Below are 18,114 nucleotides of genomic sequence, written 5' to 3'. Positions count from 1 at the left end.
GAGAGAGTTTTGGAAGATTATGGCTAAAGCATCTAATTTTCTCACCTATTTCGTTTAAATATTCCCTTACTATTAGATTATTAACTATGTCTGTTCATTACCCTTCACTAAATCTAAAACTGCCTGCTCTCTTGTTGGTTCTAGAACACATTGTCCAGAAAACTATCTTGAATGTCCTCAAGAAAGTCACTAACCTTTTTGACTTGAGTTATTCTGCTTTTCCCAATCTATATCAAAATTAAAATCTCCCATTAAAACTACTTTTTGCTACAAGCGGATAAAGGAGAATGATGGGGTATAGATTAAATTGTCCTTGACAGAGGACAAAGGATCGGCACAACATCGTGGGCCGAAGGGCCTGTTCTGTGCTGTATTTTCTATGTTCTATGTTCTATGTTCATTGCTGCTATCTTAGTCCTTAATTATAACTGTAGAGTCTCCACTGATTGTTCTCTCTTGTTAATTTTGTAATAGTATCTTTAATCAATAAGGCTACCTCTCCTCTACCAGTTTCCTTATTTTTCTAATGCCTTTATAAGCCAGAATTTTTAACTGCCAATCATGACCAGCTTGCAGTTATGTCTCAGTAATGGCCACTATGTTTTTTAAAATTCATTCATAGGATGTGGGCGTCGCTGGCCAGGCCAGCATTTATTGCCCATCCCTAATTGTCCTTGAGAAGGTGGTGGTGAGCTGCCTTCTTGAGCCCCTGCAGTCCATGTGAGGTAGGTACACCCACAATGCTGTTAGGAAGGGAGTTCCAGGATTTTGACCCAGCGACAGTGAAGGAACAGCAATATAGTTCCAAGTCAGGATGGTGTGTGACTTGGACAGGAACTTGCATATGCATATGGATATGTCATATCCTCAAACTGTATTTCAGTCTCTAATTCACTCAATTCATTTCTTCTACTCCATGCATTAGTATATAGAACTCAGATTAGGCAAAAGAACCCCAACCTTCTGCTCTGTTGCTGTCTTTCTCACACCATTTAACTTAATATGCTGTCAGCAGGAAAGGATGGAAGAAAGGAGTGTGAGGCAGCATTTAAGCAGGATACACCCCACAAGTTAGGATTCTTTTCCTTGCCTGAAAAGCTTTACTAGACTAATACCTGCATTGGGTGGGCTGTCTTATAGGAAAGATTGGACAGGCTAGGCATGTATCCACTGGAATTTATAAGAGTAAGAGGTGACTTGATTGAAACATATAAGATCCTGAGGGCTCTTGACAGGGTGGATGTGGAAAGGATGTTTCCCATTGTGGGAGAATCTCGAACTATAGGGGTCACTGTTTAAAAATGAGGGGACGCCCATTTAAGACAGAGATGAGGAGAAATTTTTTCTCTCAGAGGGTCGTGAGGCTTTGGAATTCTCTTCCTGAAAAGGCAGTGGAAGCAGAGTCTTTGAATATTTTTAAGGCTGAGGTAGATAGATTCTTGATAAGCAAGGGGGTGGAAGGTTATCGGGGGTAGGTGGAAATGGGGACTAATCAATTCAGCCAGAGGTTATTGAATGGCGGAGCAGGCTAGAGGGGTCGAGTGGCCTACTCCTGCTCCGAATTCATATGTTTAGAAGTGCGCCTCATCAAAAAGGAAATAGATACGCTGTGACAGCTACTGCATGAGGACCTGCTCATGCTAGTGTTTTTTTTTAGCTTTGCCTGATGCTGATACGATCCCTTGCATAGTGAAACCCCTCTAGACTCCAATTGTATGGGTAACATAGAGTTCAATATTGCTGTTGATATTTAGTTTTAATTTTTTTTTTAAAGTAGTAATCTTGAACTAAAATTCACAGCACATTAGAATGCCGGCACTGTTCCTTGCACTGTTGAAACATGGGCTTATGCTGCTGTTTCTCATTCTGAGCTCCTGATTTTAGCTACCATATGTTGGGGATGAGTTGAGTGGAAGCCAAGCCCTACTCCAGAAGGCAGGAAGAAAATGGAAGGATAGATAAGAGCTGTTCTGGACTGCACCTAGTACATTAAGTAGCAAGGTAAAGAGTAGCTTTGATGAAGACACTAGAGCAGGTTACCCATTTGCTATTTCAACTTGCACTTGTGCTTGGAATGTGCAAAGCAACTGAAAGGAAAGTGCCCAGAGAATAATTGAAATTTAAATGAACTTTTTGCCTTAGTATAATGGTGGTTTCGCAAGGCTGTCATAACCATTTACTACATTGCTATTGCTTTAGCAGTGATCAGTGATCTAACTATCAACATAAGGTATTAAAACTTAGATTCATTATTTTTTCTACATGTCAGAAATCAGCTATAGTCTGCTAAATATTTTTAATTTCAGGAATTGCGTGGGAATATTAGAGTCCACTGTAGAGTGCGCCCTTCTATGCCATTTGACTCTGGAGATGATGATAAAAGCTTGTTGGAAAGGTAAGATATGCCCTGTCTCAGTATTGTGTTATTTCCCTTTTCTGTAGCATCTCCACAGTAGGAACGATGTAATTATAGCATGACAAGTTTACATTGGCAGTGACCAATATAAATGTGAAAATTGGAATTTATAATGGAAAAACTGACGGGAAATGCATAAAGGCACAAGATTTCTAATATATTAAATAATATAAAATCAAATATTGCATAAAAGTAAAAGCAGAGTTGTATAACTTTAAAATGGGGCCTCATTGTTATATGTGAGACCTTTTTTCACACAAACTGGCTACTCTAAACAACAGTGACTACACTTGAAAAGTAATTTGTTGGCTGTGTAGCACTTTGAAATATCTTGAGAATGTGAATGGCGCTATATAAATACAGGTTCTTTTTTTTTCTTTCTGTATCTGTTCCAGTCCAGTATCATCTTTTTTAATTGCTACTGGTTTGTTCTTTTCAGTCCTACTCACACTTTCTGTGCTTTGTTTTAGTCCACACACTGTAAGATCTCCCATCCTCAATGCGTGTAATTGTTCTATTGTTACCGTTCGTCCTTACAATTCTTAATTGCCCTAACTCTCATTTTTCTGCACAGACCTCATCCCACTAACCCCTTCCATGCTCAACACCTCCAAATTCTCTGGAAGTCCCTAACATTTCTTCTGGAAACTCTTCAACATTTCTCCTTACCCAACTTTTGTTACCCTGCTTGCCACTACAACCTCTTTTCCACTTCCTACTTCCAGTCTCTCCAGAACCCAATTGATACTGCTATTTCCTCTTTTTTTAATCATCAGTCACAACCTATCTGCTCTGACTCCCACATATCCAACTTCACACTTCTGTCTGTTAATACTCAATTATCAGTATTTTGACAGTGTGTCTAAGCACTAATTAGTTTAATGCTACACAATTGGGGTGTCCAACCTTTGTTTTGTTCTGTGTAGCTGCTGGTTTGTGGATTCTAAGGGAGCCCATGACAAGGTTAAGATCCATGTTATCTGTAGTTTGCATATATCCCAAGCTGCTAATACTAAGCAGGAATATGTATTCTAATTTAGGATTTAAAACCGGTGAATGAGAAATATAAGTGAAATATAAATGGGCTTTCAGGGCTAAGGAGTTTCATTTGTCCTAAGGTTGAAATTGGACAACACTGCTATGCACTTGGGATAGATAATACATGTGTCCTGACACATCACCAATGGTAATGGACAATTAAGCAACTCACGTTGGGGGCGTGGGGGGGCGGAGGCTGCTTGAACATACCCATCCTAACTGAGTACAAAAGACACGGCTTAAGTGTTTGCGCCGTCCTCAGCCAGAAGAGCTGACTGGATGGTCCTTCTCAGCTTCCTCTTGAGGAACTACAGATGTCAGTGTTCAGCCATTCCTAACCTTTGCCAGTTCTGATAAAAGGTCACTGACCTGAAATGTTAATCCTGCTTCTCTCTCCACAAGTGCTGCCAGACCTGTTGAGTTTTTCCAGCACAGCAGCAAGTCGCCACAGCTACTTCAGCAACACCTCCTAAACCCCAATCTCCGCTACCTAAAAGATCGAGGGCAACCTCAGTGGGAACACTATCACCTCCTAATTTCCCTTCAAGTTGCACATCATCTTGACTTGGGCATATATCAGTGTTCCTGAAAGTCGCTAGGTTATAGAGGGATGAGAAATTTCCACCAAATGACAGATTTCTGACATTAGAGTTTTGGAAATCTTCCATTGGCTTCTTCCCGCTGCTAAAGCTTTCAATCCGGCACTGTCTGTGATTGGTCGTCTGTGTGCCTGGGTGGGGTGAGCACTGATTGACGGTTCACGGCGCAGGTGCGCAGGGTTCGGCCACCCCTGCGGTTTTCGGGTGGTTTGGTGAGTGAGCGGGAATGGCTGCAGTGGGAGAGGCTGAGGGGAAAGGAGGAAGCGGGCCAACACACAGTCAGAGATGGGGCCTGAGCGGCGCTGAGAAAGCACAAAGAGAGAATCAGGCAGCTCTTTAAACCAGCACCGGCCTGGGGAGCAGAGAGAGAGTGAGGGGTGGGGAGACACTGAGAGAGATAGGGGACGCCACAGTTGGGGGGGGGGGGTGAGGGAATACACTGGCGGGTACACAGAGGGGTGGGGGACACAGAGCAAGGGGGGAACATAGAGAGGGGGGAGAGGGAGAGAGACACACACAGACACGGGGTGAGAGAGAGAGTTACACAGAGAGGGGGAGAGAGAGAGAGGCACACGGTGTGGAGAGAGACAGACAGACACATAGAGGGGGAGAGAGCGAGAGAGCGATCAAGATCACTCCTAACAAATGGACATCTATCCAGAATACTCTGAATCTCTAGATCACGGCACAGTGGCGCAGTGGTTAGCACCGCAGCCTCACAGCTCCAGGGACCCGGGTTCAATTCTGGGTACTGCCTGTGTGGAGTTTGCAAGTTCTCCCTGTGTCTGCGTGGGGTTTCTCCGGGTGCTCCGGTTTCCTCCCACAAGCCAAAAGACTTGCAGGTTGATAGGTAAATTGGCCATTATAAATTGTCACTAGTATAGGTAAGTGGTAGGGAAATATAGGGACAGGTGGGGATGTTTGGTAGGAATATGGGATTAGTGTAGGATTAGTATAAATGGGTGGTTGATGTTCGGCACAGACTCGGTGGGCCGAAGGGCCTGTTTCAGTGCCGTATCTCTAATCTAAAAAAATCTAAATGTCCTGGCAAGCAAAAACAATGCCAGGTATCTCACTAAATCACTGTTCAACATAGTGATAAGAAAGTAAGTTAATAAATTAGTCTACTCGCTTGAAGCTTGTTTACAAAATGTACATTTTTTGTTGTTTTGATTAATAGTAAAATAAATTTCTAATACCTTTATCACTCCGAAATTTGCTCACTGGCCCCCTATGTAGGGCAAAAATTGTAATGTGGCTCCTCACGCGAAAATGTTGGACACCTCTGCAGTTTCCCACCTACAGACCCAAAACACTGGCTTTATAAAAAAATTGGAACTGCCAGTGAATGCAAGCAGGAACTGCTGCTTCCAACCTTCCGGGCAGCTTCATGGTTTTCCAGCGGACTTTTAGAAAGTCGAACTGACAGTTCTGGTGTGAAAATTTACTTCATCCTTCATAATTACTTGATGTGCTAACTGTGTTAAATGCTGAAATGTTGGAATGCTGAGGTCACTTTGGTAATTTTATACAAATGTATTGGTTCACCGTCTTGATGGTAATCAAAGGTAAACAAAGGGATAACTAATATCTTTACGCATTTGAAGTGGCCTGGAAGCAATTGCATTAATTACAGATCATTAGCAATGCTATAATTACATGATTCCGTGTCAAAAAAAATTTCAACTTTTTTGTCTTCGGCCACTAGTTTTCAGACCTTTTGGTCTTTGGCCACTCTTATCCTAGTTATAATCCACAGACTCCCTCCCTAACAGCATTGTGGAAGTACCTTCACCAGATGTCCTGCAGTTCAAGAGGACCACCCACCAGCACCTTCTCAGCTGTAACTAGGGATGGACAATAAATGCTGACCTTTCCAGTGTTGTCCACATCCTAAGAATGAATATAAAAAGAATGAAATTAATAATTTACCCATATGGGTACTTTCAATAAAGAATCCATTTAGCATTCTTTGGTGAAGTGAGTTGGCTTATCAGTGCATAACAAAATTGAAACGAATTCCTTTCATTTCTGAAAACTTATTCCAGTTTGAACAAGGTGTTCTTGAGGCTGCCTATCTTTGCATTTGCAACGCTAACAATTCTTTTTGTTTACGCTGCAGAATTATTTGAAATTTTTCATTTTGCTAAAATACTTATTCTCAATTTATCAGATATTTATCAACTTCACTTCAGTTCAGAATTTAATGCAAATCTAAATGTTAACTAAGGGTTAATGTACTTATTTTTAGATTCTGCTAATATCAGTGTTTTTGACTTATACTGCTGTCCCCTGCCAGGTTTTTAAATATTTTATTACACATGATATTTTGTAGGCCTGGAACTGCATCAGAGAGGGTAATTCATTGGATTGATGATGTGAGTACCACCCTCTCCATTGCCTAAGTGTAATCTTACCATAATGTTGTAAGGTGCAATCAGTTACATGCTAAAAATAAGCCACTATTTAGTTCATGCCTCTGTTGTAAGTAAACATTATTGTTGTTTTAAATCTGCTTCCCTGTTTAAATGTGTGCCTTGCAATTCCATCATTATTCCTTGTATATAGTTATTATAAACATTGTCTAAATATTGTTATACCTTTATAATAATTTCATCTTGATGGGATTTTCTTCCTATTTAATTAAATAATGATGTCAGATTACACTGTTGCAAAAAACTTAATGGTCACATCATCAGATCTCATCCCAACCCATGCATCAATATAATTTCCATTTAAAATTGCCATTAAGCACAAAAAATCAAGGCTAATACTGAGGGAGTGCTGCACTGTTGCAGGTGCCATCTTTTAAATCAGACATTAACCTGAGACCCCATCTGTCTGCTGGGGTGGATGTAAAAGATCTCATGGCACTATTTCAAAGAAGAGCAGGGGAGTTACCCCCAGTGTCCTGGCCAATATTTATCCCTCAAACAGCATTACAAAAACAGATTATCTGATCGTTATCACATTGCTGTTTGTGGGAGTTTGCTGTGCGCAGTTTTGCTGCTGTGTTTCCTACATTACAATAGTGAATACACTTCAAAAGTATTTAATTGGCTGTAAAGTGCTTTGAGATGCCCAGTAGTTCTCAAAAGCGCTATATAAATGCAAGACTTTTCTTTTTTCTGTATTTACAAATCACTAAGTTTTAATTATTTATCTGATATATCCAATGAATACACTGAGATAAGATTTGTATACCATTCGCTATAACTCCACTTGCTTATGAGTTATTATGTTAACTGTCTTAAGGGATATAATCACCAGATTTTCAATTTCAACCACAACTTGATTTATCTCATTTTTAAAAATTGGTTCTTGTGATTTGAGGGTCGCTGGCAAGGCCAGTGTTTTCTCCCCATTCCTAATTGCCCTTGATAACGTGGTAGTGAGCCACCTTCTTGAACCGTTACAGTTCATGTGGTGTAGATACAGTGCTTTTTTCTCTAGTGGTTTGATACAAATGCCATTTCTCCAATTCTTTAGTTTTAATTTTTAAGTTAGTGTTGTTCTCCACTATGGGACTTGACTGTTTATATTTTATCTGTTATGAAACTTAGATAAATCATGTGTTATTGGACTTCATTTATTTTTTTATTATGATTAGATTAGAGATACAGCACTGAAACAGGCCCCTCGGCCCACCGAGTCTGTGCCGAACATCAACCACCCATTTATACTAATCCTACACTAATCCCATATTCCTACCAAACATCCCCACCTGTCCCTATATTTCCCTACCACCTACCTATACTAGTGACAATTTATAATGGCCAATTTACCTATCAACCTGCAAGTCTTTTGGCTTGTGGGAGGAAACCGGAGCACCCGGAGAAACCCCACGCAGACACAGGGAGAACTTGCAAACTCCACACAGGCAGTACCCGGAATCGAACCCGGGTCCCTGGAGCTGTGAGGCTGCGGTGCTAACCACTGCGCCCCTGTGCCGACTGATTATGTATCAGTCTTGTAGTTATACTTGATATTAAAGATTTAATATCAGTAAATGTGCCAAAAATAAATACAGTCATGGTTTTTTGCTGTCTGTATTGAACAACATCACCTACAGGTCATATATAACTCAAAAGGAATATTTAGTGTCTTATATAATTAAAAGTATTACATTTAGCATGTACCTGTGATGTTATTTCTTTCAAAAACACTGGTACTTCAGGGGTTGCACCTCAGGATGTCGCACATCTGTAGGGCAAAAAATAGTTATTGGCTGATATGAGGATTTAGCGTAAATCCCTCATCAAATGTCCAATTGATTAGAGTACTGAAAACAGATTAAGTTTGCAAGTACCAAAGAGAAATGAGAAGCAGCAGAAAAACTAACAACTAAATTGCCTTTTTAAGCAACCAGTGTCAAACTGATATGTGGCAGGAGATACCATTCCTTAACAGAAAGTACCAGAAGTAACAAATGGAATTGTTCCAAAGATTTTGAGAAGTTGATTCGAATTTCTCCCATGTGAAATTTATCAGTGAAAGTAACATTTTTAATGTAAGAAACCCATATAAAGTTAAAGAATTTTAAATAAAATGATTGTTGTTTCTCACAGAATTCACTGTACATTGCTGTAAATCCCCAGAAGCAGTTTTCCCAGAAGACTACTCCTCCCTTGGAGTTCTGGGCTCAATTTGGAATACTTGGCTTGAGTTCCAAATATTTGTTTGAGCTTAGTTGACCTTCTACAAATGTCTTGGTTGCTTCCCACTGGCTGTGCCTTATGTCAGTCGCAACAATCTCTGCTGCTCTTTATTTTGTTTTCGTCCACTATCTCTGCTGAACAGTTTCCTGTGCGGCACAGTGGCGCAGTGGTTAGCACTGCAGCCTCACAGCTCCAGCGACCCGGGTTCAATTCTGGGTACTGCCTGTGTGGAGTTTGCAAGTTCTCCCTGTGTCTGCGTGGGTTTCCTCCGGGTGCTCCGGTTTCCTCCCACATGCCAAAGACTTGCAGATTGATAGGTAAATTGGCTATTATAAATTGCCCCTAGTATAGGTAAGTGGTAGGGAAATGTAGGGACAGGGTGGGGATGTGGTAGGAATACGGAATTAGTGTAGGATTAGTATAAATGGGTGGTTGATGGTTGGCACAGACTCGGTGGGCCGAAGGGCTTGTTTCAGTGCTGTATCTCTAAACTAAACTTAAGTGACACAATTAACCCAGAATGGTTTCACTAAATGACAACTCGAGTTAAGTAGCAAAATGTGACCAACAGATTTTTAAAAAGCTGGTAACACCAAAAAAGGCTGAATATAGATAGACCTTGCACAAACACCACAAGGGGGGAACTTTTTGCCCTGCAAGAGCAGCTTTGGTGACGTGTTGAGTGATAATTAGGCATCAGTTGTTTTTCCGACAGCGAATTTTTAAAAATCACAGTTAAGTCAACAGCGTGTTTGTGGTGGACTGGGGTTCTGCTCCGCACGGTGACTGATTGCAGCTTTGCATTCATTTCCATACCATGAATACTCATTACCCTACACTTAGTTCAAATTAAGTCCTACCTGCCAGATTACGTTAGTGGTGTGTGGTATTCCTATGCCACCCCGTTCATATTCATTTAAAACTGGTGTACACCAGTTGGCTTTGTGCAGTTGTGTCTGAGGTCACTGGTTTTGTGTCTTGAACTCATTGGGAGGGTCTTCTGACTCCATCTGTAGGGAAGAGGACCTCCCGCCTTTCCTTGACGCCCCGGAGGAGAACCTGCAGGGAGGCAACGCTGAACCGTGGGATGGGACGCTGCCTGCTGGCTGACATTTTTTTTGCTCTTGCTTTAGTCAAAAAAAAATAATGGGGAGTTGGTGTTGGGTTTGAAAAATTAAGGAAGGAGAAAGCAGTTAAAACTAAGTAAAAGATTTAATTGCGGTAACTCTGAAAACACATACCAGGAAGGCTGCTGCTCCTTGAGGCTTGGAATGCAGAATGATTTATAGCTGTGGTGCTCATGGTGCTTGATGGTGCATTCCACCAATGAAAGTCCATCCCCGCTGCATGATCCCACGTGTCTCCTGTGCCCATTGCTGCACCGTTGATTTGCTTGTGAAATTGCATGCGCAACCGGAAAAATGGCACAAGCAGAAATTCCGTCAACTTCCGGTCCCAGCGACAGGAACGCCGCAGGACTCATTAAATCCTGGCCAAGGAATTAGACTGCAAAAAAAGACTTGCATTTAGTACAGCAGGACATAGGCTGCCATGTGCTAAGCAGGAGCTACACTAAACTTTCAATCACTTTCACTGTGGGGGGAACCTAAAGTTCATAAAAGTGAAGTTCGCAGCAGTAGTGGATTTAGAAATTACTGTGCAAGACTTCTTTTGTCACACACACACACACTTTATTTGGTAAATTTGCTTGCATTTTGGAGCTTTCTGTAATTTTGCTTTCAAATTAAAACTATTCGTAAAGGACTATAGATATAGTTGCTGCGAAGTTCGATAAGGCCTGAAAATGGGCATGGGGATCAGGATGCATGATTAATCTGCACCCATGCCTTCCAATGCTAACAGCACATAAACATCGTGCCACCTGCTCATTTTTATAATTGTAGTGTGCAGCCAGTGCTAAGCACACTGCTGAGTGACTGTAAACCTGAGCACAGGGCACAAAATCATGAGAGACTAACAGCACTTAAAGCTACTTTGCAGTACTTAAAGCCAGCCTGCACTTCTTGACTGGAACAGCTGGGAAGAACAAAATTGGGAGACAGCAGCCTCCAAGATTATTGAATGTGCCACTGAAGACCTTAGTGCAGAAGGAGAGAAGTGCTGTATCCACAGGGGACCACGAGGCCCTCCAGACAGGCACTGCGAAGGCAGTGGAAACAATAGCTGCAGTGGTTAATGCCGGAAGTCTAACGTCAAGGATCTGGATTCAGAACCACCAGAAGTTCAAGGACCTCACACAAGTGGTCCAGGTGAGTGAATACATCTTCAAATGCCTTATCCTTACAGATGAACCACTAGCCTCACATGCTTCTCAATTTACCACTGCACCTTTTCTCGCCCACCAAAGATTTCTATCAACTAGGACTCATACGTCACATAGCTTCACCACGCTCAACGCTTAGCACTGGGTGCAAGCCTAACACCCACATCTCACAGCATGCACACACTGCCAGGTATTTAACTGTGACAGGTACATTACGCAAACACATTGCACAATACTCACTGACCTATTTTCCTGTCTCTTCCAGGACAAGATGGTACATAGTTGCAGGCAGCAGCACCTAACTAGTGGGACCTAGGCATAGCTGCCAGTCCTCACGCCAACGGAGGAGAGGGTGCACGTAATCATTGCAGTAGTCATGGCTGTGGCTGGATTGAAGGTGACGATATTCCCATACCTAATGATCCACTTCCCTGTGTTATGACCGAGGCGGGAGGATTGCACTGTCTTTTCTAGATCTACTTCTCCACAGGTCACAACATCTATTTAAATGTTTACCCAGTTACTGATACTGCCAATCATATATTCTTTTTTTTATCCCAGAACAAAATACACCAACCAGGTTTCTTTAATAAACAACAAAATTATCAGTTTATTATAAAACAAGACTTCACCATTAATGAAGCAAAGCATTAACACACTGATTAAATTATGAAAGTTCCCTTTTTAAAAATTCCTCAATTACACTCACACCCACTCTGAAAAAAATACAGGAATTCACTCTGCAGCGGTCTGTTACAAAAAAACCCACAAAAAAAACTACTTTGGCCAAATACTTGTTAGTTCTTGACAAAAAAAGAAAGAAGATATTGTTATGACTGAGGCGGGAGCAACGCACTGTCAGTTCAGTCCCATCACTCCACAGGTCACAGCATATTATTTAAAGTTTTCCTGCCCAATTGGAAAAGAGCCAAAATAAACACTCTAGTAGCCCCCAGAATAAAACAGACCAAACCAGGTATCTTTAGACAACAGCAGATTAGCTATTTATTAAAACTAAATCTTAAACACTATTAAGATGAACCTGTGTCTAAAGACCTTATAACTTCTTATTTTAACCTAACTCCCCCATTCATACACATACACTCAAAACTTAATGGTTAACCAGTTTCTTTAAAAAAGTGAAGTTTTGATGTTTATCTGTTTCTTAAGAAGAAATGAATAACTGGGTTAATAAGTCTTTAAGGGTTACGTTCTGATGGGTGAAAATAATCAAATGCCACTCAACGTCTCCGCGTGAATTTGATGAAATAGTCTCTTAGGTAGGCATTCAAAACGCTTTGGCTGCAGCAGGCATCAAACAGTTCTTTCAACAATGAGCAAAGCAATAGGTCTACTTGAATTTAAAAACCGACAGTCTCTCAGTCGAAACTTTATTTCAGCAATACAGTCTCTTCAAAGGGTTTTTTTCCGCCTTAGGCAATTAACTTGGCCTGTAGCTCCTTGTAGAATTTCTGCTGAGAAAAATAGACAGCTCTTTTCTTCAGTAGCATGCTTCGCTGGTGACTCCTAAAACTGGTTTCAGCCGGTTTTTACACACAGTTAAATTGAAACATAATAGCATGTGGCCTCTCTCTCCTGTTGTTGCCTAGGTAACAAGTGCAGCTGGCATACTGTGCCTCAGAATCCAAAAGATTCTCTCTCTGTCTTAAAGTTGCACTGTTTTTAACAGAGTCTTAAAGGCACAAAGTTTTAATCCGAGGAGAAAAATAAATACAGTTCCTTGACAATACGAAAGGAAGTCAGTTCTCCCTTTTTTGGTCTGGCATCTGAGTATATGGAGACGGATCATTGGGTTCGTTTCAGAAGCAGTTCATTCTGGAGATGTTGGGAATTATTCTAACAGGCTTTCTAGGAGAAATCTGGCATCAAGGTTTTTCCGCCAGCCTACACTTGAATTGCAGGATTTTTTTTTCAGCTCCTCAAGAACTATATGGCACCAGGGACTTTTTTTTCTCTTTGACACTGAATCTTGGCATGATTTCTTCAAAAAGGTAGAGAAGGAGGTGAACTGGGTGATTTCTTTTTTCTTGGCAGGAAAACACCAACTGTCTTCAGACAGTTCACACTCCAACTAACTGAAAACAATATTCATACCCCAAACTGTGAGTTGACCTCCTGACCTCCATAAACCTTGACATGTTGCTTTTCTGTAACCATTTTTCCCCCAAGTCATCAAGGGCTCTGCTGTTTTCTGAGCCCATATCACAGGTGGCCTCCAGAACTTGGCTTTCAAACAACATTGTGGCCTGTCGGTGAACTTGGTAAAAAAAACACATCCATGGAATCTTTTCAGTTTTAACACAAGTCCTCAAAAAATAAAATATAAAAAAAAGGAAGCTCTTTCATAACACCTGCCACCCCACATCTCTTCTGATTTACAAGCTACAGATGGTCTAAGCATGCACCTCTTGCTTTCCCCCATTCCCTCACCTCACCCTGCCTTTGTGCCTTTCTCCTTTCAGATACCCAAGAACTTCAATCTGCCCAGGCAGTGGTGTAGGAGCAAGAAGTGAAAGAGAGATACTGATGAAGAAGAAACACTGTCACTCACTCTCAGACTTGCAGCCATCAAGTCAGATACAAATGCAACGTGTACTTTAGAGGGTAGGTTAGTGGTAGGATCTGCACTTGGTGAGGCACCGGGCACAAGTGGCCTGTAGCTAGGATGGGGAAAGTGTTGCGCAGGTGCCAACTCTCCAAAGGACGAGATCAAACATAAGTTCTGCTGCAATGGACTCAGATGAGGACTTCAGTGGAGCCTACAGGAAAAATGGGATAGGTATGCACAATGAAATGCTGGGCCTGCCAGAAAGCATGCAGTCAGTATCAACTAGTATGGAGTAGCATGGATTTCCGTTTAGGAAAATAAAAAGTTTTTTTTAAAGATCTGTATGTAACATCTTATTCATTATTAATAGTTTCTTTGGAGACTTTGTACCTGTGATACTTGGAAGGCATCAGCTCTTCTTAAAATGTTTCTGCCTCAAGTTTGTATGTAACCAACAATGGGAGAAAGTAATAAAAACATAAAGTGCTGGAAATACTCAGCAGGTCAGGCAGCATCTGTGGGGAGAGAAGCAGAGTTAACGTTTCAGGTCTGTCAACTTTCATCGGAACTGGCAAATGTTAGAAAAGAATTAAGTTTTAAGCAAGTGAAGGTGGCGGGGCACTGGGTAGGAGGGCGCGGAGGGTCAGGGAGATTGGCAGGATGGAGAACAAAAGAGAAGCTGTGTGATAGGGCAGAGGGCAGGAGAGATTAAATAGCAAACATGGCAGTGGGACAAAGGAAAACAGAGTGTTAATGCTTGTGGTGAAAAACAAAGCATTAGTCCAGGGAGAGTGTTAATGGCAGAGTAATGAGCAGCTCTGTCCAAAAGCACAAACATGAAAAACAGGCACATGGTTGAAAAATCAAATAAAATAATAAAGAAAAATATTTTAATAAGACCAGTCATGCTCTGAAATTATTGAATGCAGTGTTGAGTCCGCAAGGCTGGAGAGTGCCTAATCGAAAGATGAGGTGCTGCTTCTCGAGCTTGCATTGGTGTTGACTGGAACACTGCTGCAGGCCAAGGAAAGAAATGTGGGCATGAGAGCAAGGGGGTGTGCTGAAATGGCAAGCAACTGGAAGTTTGGGGTCATGCTTTGGGACTGAGCGGAGGTGTTCTGCAAAGCCCAATCTACCTTTGATCTCCCCAGTGTTGAGGCGACTGCATTGTGAGCAGCAAATGCACTTCCTTCAATTTAGTATACTGTAAGTAAATCGCTGCTTCACCTGGAAGGAGTGTTTGGACCTTGGATGGTGAGGAGAGAGGAGGTAATAGGGCAGGTATTACACCTCCTGCGATTGCTTGGGAAGGTGCCACAGGAAGGGGACGGGGTGTCAGGGGTGATGGAGGAGTGAACCAGGGTGTCATGGTGTGAATGATCCCTTCGGAATGCTGACGGGAGGGGAAGGGAAGATGTGTTTGGTGATGTCATCACATTGGAGGTGGCGGAAATGGCGGAGGATGATCCTTTGGATGCAGAGGCTGGTGGGGTGGAAAGTGAGGACAAGGGGAACTCTGTCGTGGTTCTGGGAGGGAGGGAAAAGGGTGAAGGAAGAAGTGTGGGAAATGGGTCGGATATGGTTGTGGGCCCTGTCAACCAAAGTGGGGAAGAATCCTCGGTTGAGGAAAAAGGAAGACATTCAGAAGCGCTGTTGTGGAAGGTTGCATCATCAGAACAGATGTGTCAGAGACAGAGAAACTGGGAGAATGGGGTGGAGTCCTTACGGGAAACTGGGTGTGAGGAAGTGTAGTCAAGGTAGCCGTTGGAGTCAGTGAGTTTGTAATAAATATTAGTGTACAGCCTATCCCCAGAGATGGAGACAGAGAAGTCAAGGAAGGGAAGGGAAGTGTTGGAGATAGACCATGTAAAGGCAAGAGAAGGGTGAAAATTGAAAGCAAACCTGCTGACAAGGGTGGTGCTGCTGAGTGCAATTCTCAGACTCTTCTTCCTACCTCCCCTGGACCATGACCCCACCACTGAACATCAATCCACTGTCTCCAGGACTGTCACATACCTCATCTCCTCCTGAAACCTTCCCTCTACAGCTTCCAACCTCATAGTCCCACAACCCCGGACAGCCCGCTTCTACCTCCTTCCCAAAATCCACAAACAGGACTGACTTGTTAGATCCATCGTTTCAGCCTTTTCCTGCCCCACTGAACTTATTTCTTCCTATCTTGACTCTATCTTTTGTCCCCTGGTCCAGTCTCTTCCCACCTACATCATTTCGACAATTTCCGGTTCCCTGGCCCTAACTGCCTCCTCTTCACTATGGACGTCCAATCTCTCGACACCTCCATCCCCGACCAGGATGTTCTGAGGGCTCTCCACTTCTTCCTTAAACAGAGGCCCAACCAGTCCCATTCCACCACCACCCTCCTCTGCCTGGTTGCACTTGTTCTTACTTTGAACAACTTCTCCTTCAACTCCACTCACTTCCTTCAAATAAAAGGTGTTGCTATAGGGACCCGCATGGGTCCTAGTTTTGCCTGTCTTTTTGTGAGATATGTTGAACATTCCTTGTTCCAGTCCTACTCAGGCCCCCTCCTTCACCTCTTTTTCCAGTACATTGATGACTGTATCGGTGACGCTTCCTTCTCTTGCCCCGAACTGGAAAACTTAAATCAGCTTTGCTTCCAATTTCCACCCTTCTCTCACCTTTACTTGGTCTATTTCCAACACTTCCCTTCCCTGCCTTGACTTCTCTGTCTCCATTTCTGGAGATAGGCTGTCCACTTTTCATTATAAGCCCCCCGATTCCCATGACTACCTTGACTACACTTCCTCACACCCTGTTTCCCGTAAGGACTCCATCCTATTCTCCCAGTTTCTCCATCTCTGACACATCTGTTCTGATGATGCAACCATCCACAACAGCACTTCTGACATGTCTTCCTTTTTCCTCAACTGAGGATTTCCCCCACTGTGGTTGACAGGACCCTCAACCGTGTCCAATCCGTTTCCCACATTTCTGCCCTCACCACTTCCCCTCCCTCCCAGAAACACAGCAAAGTTTCCCTTGTCCTCACTTTCCACCCCACCAGCCTCCACATCCGAAGGATTATCCTCCGCCATTTCCACCACCTCCAGCGTGATACCACCACCAAACACATTTTCCCTTACCCTCTCCTGTCAGCATTCCGAAGTGATCATTCACTCCGTGACATTCTGATCCACTCCGCCATCATCCCCGACATCTCGTTCCCTTCCCATGGCACCTTCCCGTGCAATCGCAGGAGGTGTAATACCTGCCCTTTTACCTCCTCTCTCCTCACCATCCAAGGCCCAACCACTCCTTCCAGGGGAAGCAGTGATTTACTTGGTACTTCATTCAATTAGTATACTGTATTTGCTGCTCACAATGCGGTCGCCGTAAATTGGGTGACCGCTTTGTGGAACACATTCGCTCAGTCCAAAAGCATGACCCCGAGCTTCCAGTTGCTTGCCATTTCAGCACACCCCTGCATTTCTTTCCTTGGCTTGCTGCAGTGTTCCAGTGAACATCAACGCAAGCTCGAGGAGCAACACCTCATCTTTCGATTAGGCACTCTACAGCCTCGTGGATCAACATTGAGTTCAATAATTTCAGAGCATGACTGGCCTTTTTTTTATATTTTTCTTTTTTTTTACATTTTTTTTAACCATTTGCCTGTTTTTCATGTTTGTGCTTTTGGACAGAGCTGCTCATTACTGTACCAGTAACTCACTCTCTGGACTGATGCTTTGCATTGCACCACAATCATTAATACTCTCTTTGCCTTTGTCCTATGACATGTTTGTTATTTAATCTCTCCTGCCCTCTGCCCTATCACAACCTTTCCTTTTGTTCTCTTCCCCACCAACCATCATCTCGCTGTGTCCCCAGCTATAAAAGTCTGTTTTCAACTAAAAAGCCAGTTCAAAAGATAATTGCAACATTGTATATCTGGTGCTTGGTCCCTGAATGGCTGTTGCCGGGTAACCAGGATACATTCTTTGAAGCTGGTTGGTTCCCTTTCCATATGCTTGTATCTAGTGGTAACCAAATGCACTTTCTCTAACTCCTGAGGTTTGCTGGTTCTTAAAGCAGCACGGCTCCTTTGCTATCTTAAAGACATACCACATATTTTCCAGAGAAAAAAAAAGACAGACTCATGACACCTCCACCCCTGGTGGAATAGAGTCATAGACTTATACAGCACAGAAACAGACCCTTTGGCCCATCGTGTCTGTGCCGGCCATCAAGCACCTATGTATTCTAATCCTATTTTCCAGCACTTGGCCCGTAGCCTTGTATGCTATGGTGTTTCAAGTACTCATCTAAATACTTCATAAATGTTGTAAGGGTTCCTGTCTCTATCACCCCTTCAGGCAGTGTGTTCCAGATTCCATCCACCCTCTGGGTAAAAATATTTTTCCTCAAATCCCCTGTAAACCTCCTGCCCTTTAACTTAAATCTATGCCCCCTGGTTATTGACGCCTCTGCTAAGGGAAATAAATTCTTCCTACCTATCCTATCAATGCCCCTCATAATTTTGTATACCTTTATCAGGTCCCCCCTCAGCCTTC

The 18,114-nt window shown here is 42.6% G+C and overlaps 2 protein-coding genes across 10 annotated transcripts in view; both read left to right on the top strand.

The window, feature by feature from the left end:
• kif25 (kinesin family member 25) overlaps window positions 1-18,114 on the top strand; it is a 271,160-nt gene that overhangs the window by 96,437 nt on the left and 156,609 nt on the right. For all 9 annotated transcript variants that reach the window (XR_010976174.1, XR_010976175.1, XR_010976172.1 and 6 more), the window contains exons 6-7: window positions 2,307-2,395; window positions 6,389-6,431. Coding sequence is in view for 3 of the 9 variants with exons in the window: in XM_068044632.1 (XP_067900733.1) it covers window positions 2,307-2,395; window positions 6,389-6,431 (132 nt within the window). In the remaining 6 variants the exon portion in view is untranslated. The remainder of the gene's footprint in view (window positions 1-2,306; window positions 2,396-6,388; window positions 6,432-18,114) is intronic.
• Window positions 1-18,114, top strand: part of afdna (afadin, adherens junction formation factor a) — a 598,271-nt gene that overhangs the window by 426,225 nt on the left and 153,932 nt on the right. The gene's annotated exons all lie outside the window — the stretch shown is intronic.

Source organism: Heterodontus francisci, chromosome 13 (assembly GCF_036365525.1).
Source record: "Heterodontus francisci isolate sHetFra1 chromosome 13, sHetFra1.hap1, whole genome shotgun sequence".
In the NCBI taxonomy this organism is placed as follows: Eukaryota; Metazoa; Chordata; class Chondrichthyes; order Heterodontiformes; family Heterodontidae; genus Heterodontus; species Heterodontus francisci.
Note: the sequence above shows the minus strand (reverse complement) of the source record. Positions and strands in the feature narration are given on the sequence as shown.